This window comes from Myotis yumanensis, unplaced genomic scaffold, assembly GCF_028538775.1.
Source record: "Myotis yumanensis isolate MYYU_CA2020_CCGP unplaced genomic scaffold, mMyoYum1.0.hap1 SCAF_22, whole genome shotgun sequence".
Classification (NCBI taxonomy): Eukaryota; Metazoa; Chordata; class Mammalia; order Chiroptera; family Vespertilionidae; genus Myotis; species Myotis yumanensis.
The window spans coordinates 5,972,654-5,983,983 of NW_027223773.1; the positions used below are offsets into that span (position 1 = coordinate 5,972,654).

At 37.7% G+C, this 11,330-nt stretch overlaps 1 protein-coding gene across 2 annotated transcripts in view; it reads left to right on the plus strand.

Moving 5' to 3' along the window:
* Window positions 1–11,330, plus strand: part of WDR26 (WD repeat domain 26) — a 37,819-nt gene that overhangs the window by 20,153 nt on the left and 6,336 nt on the right. For both annotated transcript variants that reach the window (XM_070401470.1, XM_070401471.1), the window contains exons 8-13: window positions 1,374–1,514; window positions 4,133–4,252; window positions 5,444–5,589; window positions 6,107–6,185; window positions 6,471–6,600; window positions 9,892–10,077. In XM_070401470.1, coding sequence (XP_070257571.1) covers window positions 1,374–1,514; window positions 4,133–4,252; window positions 5,444–5,589; window positions 6,107–6,185; window positions 6,471–6,600; window positions 9,892–10,077 — 802 coding nt within the window. The remainder of the gene's footprint in view (window positions 1–1,373; window positions 1,515–4,132; window positions 4,253–5,443; window positions 5,590–6,106; window positions 6,186–6,470; window positions 6,601–9,891; window positions 10,078–11,330) is intronic.

The following is an 11,330-nucleotide window of genomic DNA, read 5'->3' on the forward strand; positions in this document are numbered from 1 at the left end:
TGGGAGGTTGTCTTTGAGCATTTCCTATCTCGTTCTGTTCTATCAATTTTATGTCCCGAGAATAATTTGATCGGGCTCTTTCAGTCCCAACTGTGTTCATTTAGGACCTCATTTCTTGTCTTCACTCTGGCTGTTGCATTGGCTTGTTAAGGGCGTCCTTATCCTGTGGCCCTTCATTCTGATTCGTCTTCTGCATTGTTGTGTGAGTTCTCTTCCTAAAGCCAAATATCATCTATGTACTCCACACCTAAAAAGTCATAGTGGCTTTTCACTCACAGGATAAAATTTAAGCCCTTACCCTCAAATAAAGATGTCATGCTTGTCCCTTGCCACTTCCATGTTTGCTCTCTACAATTCATCCTGCACAGCTCAAGAGTATCAAGTTGTTTAGAGTCAGGCTATCCAGGTTCGTATCCCTACTTGTAAACAGAGGCAAGTTCAACCCTCTCTAAATGGAGGGGGAGGAGAATACTTACCTTTCAGAGTTATGAGGATTAAATGAGATACTGTTTGTGAACAGTGCTAATATTGATTACCACCAAAGTGGTAGCTCTGCTGGTGGGAATGTAAAATAATAGTAGACATTTGGAAAACAGGTTGGCAGTTCCTCAGAATATTAATCATGGAGTTGTGTGTAATATTGGAATTCCACTCCTAGATAAGCTGCCCAAGAGAAGTAAAAACATAGGTCTGTACAAAAACTCACACATAGTGGTAGCAGCATTATTCATAATAGTCAAAAAGTAGAAACAATTCCAATGTTCATCAACTGATGAGTGAATAAACGAAGTATGGTACATCCATAAAGTGGAATGTCATTCGACAATTTAAAAAAATAAGACACTGATACATTCTACAACCATGCCAAGTTAAAGAAGCCAATTATAGAAGACCGCATGTTGTATGATCCATTTGCATCAAATGCTCAGAATAGGCAAATCCATAGAGAACGTGCAGTTGCCAAGGGAAGAGGAATGGTGAATGACGGCTAATGAATATTAGTTTCTTTTTGGGGGTGATGAATTTTAGTATATGTTATATCTCAATAAAGCTGTTTTAAAAAATAAGTAAGAGGTAGCACTTCCTACTCCTACCTGTTTTTCGTTTCCTTGAAAGCCCCCAAGGACATTGTCTGTGTCATCTTTATGTTTCCATCTAGCGCCAATGTCTTGTGAAAAGCAGATGCTTAAAAGATGCTGCAGCATGAACAGGTGTTTCTGAAGCAAGCTTGTCAGAGCTTCAGTTGGGGTGAAATTGTGCACTTCCTCAGATTATATTATCAAAGTATATCTTTGTAGCTATATAAATTCTCATGCCCATGAAACAGTACTTTAAGGATGGAAGTTAACTAAGCTGTCTGTTTTTCCTCCTAGGACACACACCTGTTAAAACTGCTTAAAACATTAGAAGGACATGCTTATGGCGTTTCTTATATTGCATGGAGTCCAGATGACAACTATCTTGTTGCTTGTGGCCCAGATGACTGCTCTGAGCTTTGGCTTTGGAATGTACAAGTGAGCAAGTTCCATCCGTGGTGTAGCCTTTAAGTAAAGCATAGTCCTACTGCACATTCATTACATGGAACAGAGCCATTCAACCAAAATTACCGTAATGTGCCTCTTACAAAAGGAAATTCTTCAAATGGAGCCCAAGGGTCCAGAAATTTTACAGATTTAAATATTACGCTAAGTACAATAGCATTTTTTGGAAGAATGGTCAATAAGTATTTTCAAGAATGCTGTAGTGTAGAATTCTTGCTATTTACTATGGTACTTTTTATCTCCAAAAAGATTTTAGATTTCATAGTTTTCATCACTGTACACAAAACTTACCTTTCAAGTGTGAAGACATCAGCATTGAATCAGATTTTCTATTCTAATGGCAATCCACCATCTCCCTACCTATTTTTAATTTTTTTATTTAGTTTAGTAAACTTAAATGATGTTTTCAGTACTTACTATTTAGGGCTTTATTACTGTTCTCTTCCTAAATGAAAACATGAACTTTATCCAGGGCCCGTTTTAGATAAACTCAGCATTACGTTCGCTCCATTACCTACATTTTATGCTTTGGAAAACTTATAGTTAGGATTTTTAATTTTTTTTTATTAAAAACTTCCTTTGCTACGCTGATTAGGTGATTTTTTGTTTGTTTTTTGTTTTTGTTTTTTAACTCCTAGGCTATGATTTGAGTATAAAAGTTTAAATTTCTAGGAATGGATTTTGAGTCTGGGGAACTTTATAAGTAAGTTGATTTTTACCAAGACAGTGAAGATTAAGCTGCATGGAAATGACTCAAATAAAAATAGAGGACAAACTGAGTACTAAGATGTACCTAAAGATGATGTGCCATAATTTTAATCCTGCTATTATATCAGTAAAATTTTCTTACTGCTCAGTCATTTACTGAAATTTCAACACCAGCTTTTTATTAAAGAAATTTCCAAACATTAAGACAAGTTGAAAGAAGAGCCCAATAATTACCCATGTGCCCACCATTCTAGATTCAGTGGTTGTAGACATTTGTGTGTGTACTTACATACATACATACAGATATGCACACATACACATTACACATGTATTCATATTCACAACATGTCAAGGTAAATTAGATATATTTTACACCTAAATACTGAGCACGTATCTCCAAAAAAAAAAATTAACATTCTCCTATATAATCCAGTGCCATTATCTTATCGAAGAACATTAACTATAGTTCTCTGCTATCTAATACTCACTTCATAATTTAAAATCCCAAATCATTCCCAAAGTGTTTTTATGCCATTTTTATCAAACCAGTATTGTATTTCATAATCCTGTAATAGAGACTTAACTTATAGTACCTGTGTAGTCTTCCTTTGAATCAGTTTTTTAATTTCTGGACAGTTAAACTATTCTTAGCTTAACTGTTTTACTGTGCATGACTTTACATACTTGTTCTAAAAGGGTGGTCTTTTTAGTCAGTTTTCAAACTATTCCGTTACGTTTTTAGGTAGGTTCCAAATTAATAGCCTCATATACTCACTATCCTGAACATAATAGAAGAAAAAGCCATTTCAGAACTTAGTGTATTAACATATTCCTGGATAGAAAATGCCGAGGGTTTAGCTCTTGCATGTGTATTTGTGCTTCTAAACTTCTATTTTAACCGTTTATATCAGCCAACCCAAAAATAAGTAGATGAGAGCAGTTAACAATATGGTGGAAGGATTTAAGATTGCTGAATATTTTTTTCAGTGTAAGGGAGACATCTGGTTTTCTATTTTTGTGCCCCCATTTCCTGATCATACACTTTGTTTTCACTCTTTTTTTTTTTTTTTTTTTTTTTACTTTTGATTACCCATTTCTCACAGGAAAGTTATGCCCATGTACTTTTAATTATACCAAGGGCAGCTATTCTCTCTCAGATCCTGTTTCTAATCCATGAACAAAATGGAATCAAGACTAGATTAAATGGTATGTGTCTACCTTCTAAGTTGAATAACTTAGAAAAAATAACAGGAGGATATCTGAAGGTTGTAACCACTAAATAGCCTTGCTTATTAGTTGGGAATGCTTTAGAATGGCTATTGCTAAATAGTACAGAAATTCCTCTCTCTTTTCTGTTACTTTTAGTTGAAATAAAGTTACATGTCAGAAAAATAATTTTCATTTCTCCTTTCCCATTTCCCTACTACATTTTGAGCATTTTGAATATGAAATTTAACACCCTTGGCCTAAAGGACATAGTTTTTCTACCTATTAGTAATGTTTCTGAGGAATATTTAAAATAAAATGTGGCCTGAGAAGTCGTGGAAACTCAGAAGGAGTAGGTGTATAGTGTTAGACTTTTCATCTTACTTGGGAAAGATTCCATGTTTTAATCTGTGCATGTAATTGATTTCAGATGGGAATTTTATTGGAGTTTATCTCATCATAGCTATTCTTTGGGTCACTGGTGCCAGGCATTGTTCAACTCCTGGATTTTTCTTCAAGTCTTTAATTTCTCTTGTAAGTGCTATAAGTATTTTTCATAAGGCCAATTTAAGAAAACTAACCAGATATCCCAGTTAGTATTCTTTTTTTTTTTTCTGTACACTTTCCCTTTACAGGAGTATCTTGAAGGTCTTATTCACAGTTTTATTTCTTTGTAGACGGGAGAGCTAAGGACAAAAATGAGCCAATCACATGAAGACAGTTTAACAAGTGTGGCTTGGAATCCAGATGGGAAACGCTTTGTCACTGGAGGTCAGCGTGGGCAGTTCTATCAGTGTGTGAGTATTTAGTTTCCCCTTTCAGATGTCTGCTTGTTTGAAAGCAAATTTAGTTCTGTTTGAAGAAAGAATTCACTTGATTTTTATAAAATATTAGAAGCCCAGTGCACAGATTCTTGCACCAGTGGGGTCCCTTGGTGTGGCCTGCGGGGATCGGGCGGTTGAAACCGGCAGTCTGCCGCCTGCCGCTCCTGCCTGCCATTCCTGCTCATTCTTGCCCTGGGGGTGGGGTCAGCTCCTGTGTTGAGTGTCTGCCCCCTGGTGGTCAGTGCATGTCATAGTGACCGGGTCATTCAGTCACTTAGGCATTTATGTACATAGATAATATATGGCCTGGCCAGTGTTGCTCAGTTGGTTGAGTGTCATCCCATGCACCAGGAGGTTGCCCGTTCAATTCTCAGGGCACATGCCTGGATTACGGGCTCGATTCCCATTGGGGGGCATGCAGGAGGCAGCCAGTCAATGATTCTCTCTCATTGATGTTTCTCTTTCCCTCTCCTTTCCTCTCTAAAAATCACTAAAAATGTATTTTTAAAAATTAAAATATACTATATGAAGACCTTGTTTTAACTGTTTTAAGTGTTCATGCAAAGTGTAGACCATGAGTTTAGTAAAATGTTTAAAATTTGTTTTACTAAATTTGTGTCTAAACCTTTAGGAAACTTTACTTGGTAGAGTGGTAGTTCCCGAATCTGTGAAGTGCCTCTTAGCACTTTTAATATTCAAAAATCTTGATCTTTAGAGCACGTTACAAATTTGGTGACATAATTTTAAAAAATGACGTAACATATTTCTAAGTTTTGTAACTGTAATTACAGTGTTGGTAATCTTTTCATGTCTCAACTTCTGAATATGATAGGACAGACCCCGGTATAATGAATTTTAAAGGAATGTTTGAATTGTTTTCTAAAGGTGAGACATTACTTGGAGCCTAGGAGTTCGTTCTTTCTTTGTGTTGATCTGTGTGCAGGGTGTTTGAAGGGAGGACAGATGGGCAGAGATGCTCGCCCCCTCCCGCTTTGGTTTCAGTGTAATGAAATTTGACTTGTGTTCAGATTTTCATGATTAAAAACATTTAATAGACAATCTTAATACAGAAAAATAAGGAATTGCTTTGTTTCTTTGTTTGCTTTCTGAGTGGTGGTTGTTTATTTTTAATGACCAAGGTCATTGTCATTTTCTCCTGCTCAGGATTTAGATGGCAATCTCCTTGACTCTTGGGAAGGTGTGAGAGTGCAATGCCTTTGGTGCTTGAGTGACGGGAAGACTGTTCTGGCATCAGATACACACCAGCGAATTCGAGGATATAACTTCGAGGACCTTACAGATAGGAACATGTAACTATTTTTTGTATTCATTGAATAACAATTAATTGGTTTATATTAAAATGTGTAGTTGAGCGCTGGCCAGTTTGGCTCAGTGGATAGAACGTCGGCCTGCAGACTGAAGAGTCCTGGGTTCAATTCTGGTCAGGGGCGCATGCCTGGGTTGGGGGGCTTGGTCCCCAGTGCGGGGGGTGCAGGAGGCAGCCAATCGATGGTTCTCTCTCATTGATGTTTCTCTCTCTCTCTCCCTCTCCCTTCCTCTCTGAAATCAATAAAAATATATTTTTTTAAATGTGTAGTTGAACTTGCTCTTCAGAAGAGTTTTTATGGATTTGGTGTTAGTTAATTCTGTGGTGATTTGGATTGATGGTCAGATGATGCTGAGTAATCCTTAACTCAAATTATATTTCTTGTAAATAATGACTACAGACAAACGTGTGATATTTAAACTAGAACATTTTACATTTTAATAATTTGAATGCCTTGATTCCTAGTATGTTGCTTTTGACAAATTGTTTTCTGGTTACAGAGTACAAGAAGATCATCCCATTATGTCTTTTACTATTTCAAAGAATGGCCGATTAGCTTTGTTAAATGTAGCAACTCAGGTAAGTTAGTTAATATGATTCTCAAAAAAATTTATCTTAGTTCTAATTTTAATTGTGATTTTTATTATAAATATAAACAGAAATATTTATACCACTTATTAAATTATACTGCATGTGTTTGATCCTAAGTGCATAGAATCAACTCTAAATTTCTCAGAACATTGGCATTTTACATAAATAGAAAATGAAAATGTTCCATTAGGGAAAGGGATATTCACAGATGATTTTCTAAAACTCTTTTTTGAGTTGGTGTAAATAAATACCTATATTCTCTTTTGTCTACAGGGAGTTCATTTATGGGACTTGCAAGACAGAGTTTTAGTAAGAAAGTATCAAGGTGTTACACAAGGGTTTTATACAATTCATTCATGTTTTGGAGGCCATAATGAAGACTTCATCGCTAGTGGCAGTGAAGGTAAATCATTTGTGTCACTATCCTTTCACACGTATTGGTGGGTTTAAAGTTCTGTAACTTTTTCAATATGTGAAGGTGGGCATGTCTCCAAGCAAGTTCAGATGTTAAATTTAAAGTTGTAGGAGTTATTTATCCAGCACACTGTTAATTTCTCCTTTTTTGGAATGACTTGAGTCTTATCAGAAATCAATAGTGTTGCCCTGACCAGTTTGGCTCAGTGGATAGAGCGTTGGCCTGCGGACTCGGGTCCCGGGTTCGATTCCAGTCGGGGGCATGTACCTTGGTTGTGGGCACATGCCCGGTGGGGAGTGTGCAGGAGGCAGCTGATCGATGTTTCTCTCTCATCGATGTTTCGGACTCTCTGTCCCTCTCCCTTCCTCTCTGTGAAAAATCAATAAAATATATTTTTTAAAAAAGAAAGAAAAAAGAAATCAATAGTGCCTGTTCTGACCATGTGGAGATGTTTGGTGCATGTATGAAGTCAAGATTTAGTTAAACCTTTCATATGTTGACTTGTTTTTTTCATGAGACTAATGTTTTTTATCAGAGGTTAGTATATAAAAAGTCAAGGTTAATTTGATGTTTTACCTGAACTTGCACAGAATTGACTATAGGTAGATATATGGCATTTCTTTAATGGCCTAAGAGAGTAATTTAGTTTGATCATTCATATGGTCTCAGAAAGGCTGAAATTACAGAATTGTCTCTACCACCTTTTTGAATAAATTTATGCTCCAGTCTAACAGCACTAGTATTTCAGGCAAGCATGTGCCTAAAGTAGTCAGTCTCACTTAAATATATAAATTATTTAAAACATGTAAGCACAGATAAGTAAGGCAGTATTAAAAATTAGTGTACTTTTTAAGGTAAAGGAAAAAGAAACATAATATAGCAATTTTTCATTTAACGCATTTTTCTTGGGGACTTACTATACTGTTCTAAGTACTACGACAGCAAATTATTTACATCACTTTTTAAAATACTGTGAATCTGCTTTTACAAGAAACTCCAAGGAACTGGATCATGTTGCTAAATACTTTTGGGAACGTACCATTTTTTTACATAAGATCTTTAGTGTCCCGATCTTGCCAAAAAGCTCATCTCCATAAATAAGAGGATCACATGTGATCCGTGAGTGTTTCCTGTGTGTATAAGGTCTGTGTAAGGATTGGGACAAAAGCAGACATTTAGGAATTCAGACTTGAACATGAAGTATATGAATTTATTCTCCACCCGCCTCCCGCCCCCCAGGTCGGTGACAGACAGCATTTAGAGGAGAGAAGAGTGATTCGTTAGGTGACAGTTGAGAGTTTACTTCTCTCCAGTCAAAAAATCTTTTTTACCTGTTAGTTCAATGTTATGCTCCCCTGATTCTCTGCTGGTTTCTGTTTGGATGTGGTCTAAATACAACCTCCTACTTGCCTTTTAGCCTCTCCTACTCTAAGATCTTTTCCCCTGTGCTCTCTTCAATCATGCTTCTGGTGGGTTTTCCCCTCTTAATTATTCCTCACAATCCCCGGTAGCTCTTAAAAATAATACGTTCTCTAGAAGTGCTTTAATATCCCTAGTCATGCTAATCTTTTCAGAACTAAATCTGATGAATAATGTAGTTACACATTATATTCTGTGTAGGGCTAAACATGAAACGTTTATTTTGAAAGCATGTGGATATAGTGAGTGTATTATCTCTGAAGGTGACCACAGTAATTCATTTGTCATTTATTTATAAGGAATATATTCCAAAGACCTTCCAAATTCACAAGTATGTGAATGCCAATATCAAATAGAGCAGTTAGAAAACCTTTCCCCCAAAAAAGTATGCCTTTCCTCCAGCCCTTTCACTGTGCTGGCAACATATAGAACTACTGATTGTGTACCTTTGCGTAAGGTCTGGGTTCCTAGATCGGGGCGGCAAGCAGGGCTTGATTGCAGAGTTGTCCTTCTGACCTGACTACTTGAGGCTGCCTCTTTGGGAAATACCCTCCTTGGATATGTGTTCATAAAAGCATTTTCCTCCAAATGTAGCAGATTTTGGTTGCATCCACACTTTTCAAGCCTGTAATGTTTCTCTTTTGTTGACTTCTTCAGTTCAAGAAGAAACAACTAATCTCTCTCTTTTCTTTATTTTGCTATTTGCATTTTATGCAAGAAAAAAAATATTTTCGAAAATTACTGAACAAGTACTTTCTAGGAAAGACAAATGCAGTTCTTCAATGACTGTCTTAGCCTTTGCTTCACATAAACACACACACACCAAAAGTTCAGATACAGTCCCAGCTTTTCATCTTTTCTTACAAGTTTTGAAACCAGGGCATATTTCTTTACCAGTTCACACCTTTCACAACTCGGACACTTCCTCGTTTGGCAGCACACCCCCTGGAAGTTCCCACATTGACCAGTAGATCTTCAGGTTGAACACTTCTCTGATTTACCCTGGGATTCTGTTTAAGAACCACCAGCTACATGTGTTAACTCTTATGGTAACACATGATGTTTACTGTGTGCTAGACTGTTTAAAACACCTTTTCATATGCAAACTTACCTGTCCTCAGAACACAGTGAGGAAGTGTGAATCCCCATATTCAGAGGAAGCGTTGCAAAGAGTGGGCATCGTGCCCAAAGTTACACAGCTAAGCTAGTGATGGAGGGAGGGTGTGAAGGAGTCATCTGACCACAGAGCCCGCACTCTAAACCACTGTTCTGTATTATTTGGTTGGGTGTTTTGTTTTTTAAGGGTTTTATCACAAAGTAACAAAGTTGTGGGGGGTTGGGTTTTTATGGTCATTTCATGGGGTGATAAATAGCCGACTGCAAAGCCATATGATGATGCAGATATGGGACAGTTGTCTAGACTCACTGGTAAGCAACTGAGAGGGCCTCGTGGATGGCAGTCCCAGCTTCACCATTTACTGGCTGTTAACCATGGGCATAGTACCCACCTCACATGGTGGTGAAGATGAAATAATATATGCAAATTCAAAAAATAATAACATGTGCCTAGTAAACTGTAAGCAGTCAAGATTGAGCTGTTATCCTTATTATTGCTACTTTGAATTTGGATACATTGCTTTTCTGGCACCACATTTCCATAGAATTTATCATCTCTAACCTACATTAATGTGTCTATATTTTGTTAAAGTGGCTTTTCATCAGGTAATTTGTTAAACTGTTAATGTTATTTTTTTTTTTTAAGTTCTGATAGTCCAGCCATGTGTTCTGTGTGTGTGATGAGGCCGGTTTTGTTAATGCATGACTACTTCATAACTGTCCTCTGAATTACTGTTTATTCAGATCACAAGGTTTACATCTGGCACAAACGTAGTGAACTGCCCATTGCGGAGCTGACAGGGCACACACGTACAGTCAACTGTGTGAGCTGGAACCCACAGATCCCATCCATGATGGCCAGCGCCTCAGACGATGGCACCGTTAGAATATGGGGACCAGCGCCTTTTCTAGACCACCAGAATATTGAAGGTAACACCACTGCCCAGCTCCCCGTCTCCTCTCCAGCTGAAACGGCCCTGCTTATTAGAAAGTTGCAGCAGTTTAAAGTGTGGGATATCATTTATCTTCTCCCTTAATAGAGATAGTGCACGCACTCCTCATTTGGAGTTCAAGTGCTCTAACATCCAGTGTTGTTTTTGTGGGTTCATTGGTGGCAGTAGGGAGAATCAGCTAGAACATGCCACCTCATTTACAACCAGTTAGCTAGTTAGTGTTGTCACTTTAAAATCTTAGAGAAATCTTGAAGCATTTTATACTTTAAACTCATGAGAACGAGCTAGTGCACAAAATGTGAGCAACTTTAGAATGATCTTGATTATGGATTTTACCCTTAAAAATAAACATCTGTTAACAGCATGTAACATACTAGCATGAGCTATGCACGATGGATAGAGAAAGGGAAGGGAGCTACTGAAATGTCATGTACCTGTGTGCCAGGCAGCATACTAGGCTCGTATATGTATCCCCCATAAACCTTCACGGCCCTGAGAGGGAAGTGTGCTCACCCTCATTGCTGTGGGGAGAAAACTGCTGAGGCTGCAGGTCTTGCACATCCAGGCCTGAAAGGTGGTTCCCCTGCTTCAAAGACTTGGAGGTGAAGAAAGAGCTTAACTGAGCCCAGATAGCAGCACTAGAGAGAAGAGGTAATGAGAAACTTTATGTAAATGACATACCCTTCTTTTTTCAAACAAAGCAAGTAAAATGTGTAGTTTGCTTAGAAGGAACTAATGTACCTAGAAACAGATTGTTTTGTTCATAGTGTGTCCCACGTGAGTGTTTTAGTAAGAAAGATGACCAGCTGCTCTCAGTTAAGTTATTCTCACCAGAGAACGGTTGTCAGGACAGCATCTGTGGTTTGAAAAAGCATCTTCTCTATGCTTTTATTTTGTTTATCTTTGTGCTACAAACTATAAAAGACTCGGCCAGATCTTACTGGCAGGTGAGGATGTATGGCCAGAGATGAGGGGGGAACGTGAAGAGCATGTGGGTCACCAAGTTTTGAGAATTCCTTCCGGGTTGTTCAGACCGTGAAGGGCCTTTTTGTATTTGTAGATTACTGCCTGACGTTCTAACCTTCCTTATGGGAAATCAGCTAAGACCAAGAAACTTAACCCCCTTTTGTTGTCCTATTTAGATGTCAAGACCCACTCTCTCAGATGTTTTATAAATCTATAACTATAATTAGATGTGCTTTTCTGACTATCAGTCATTTAAAAGCTCTT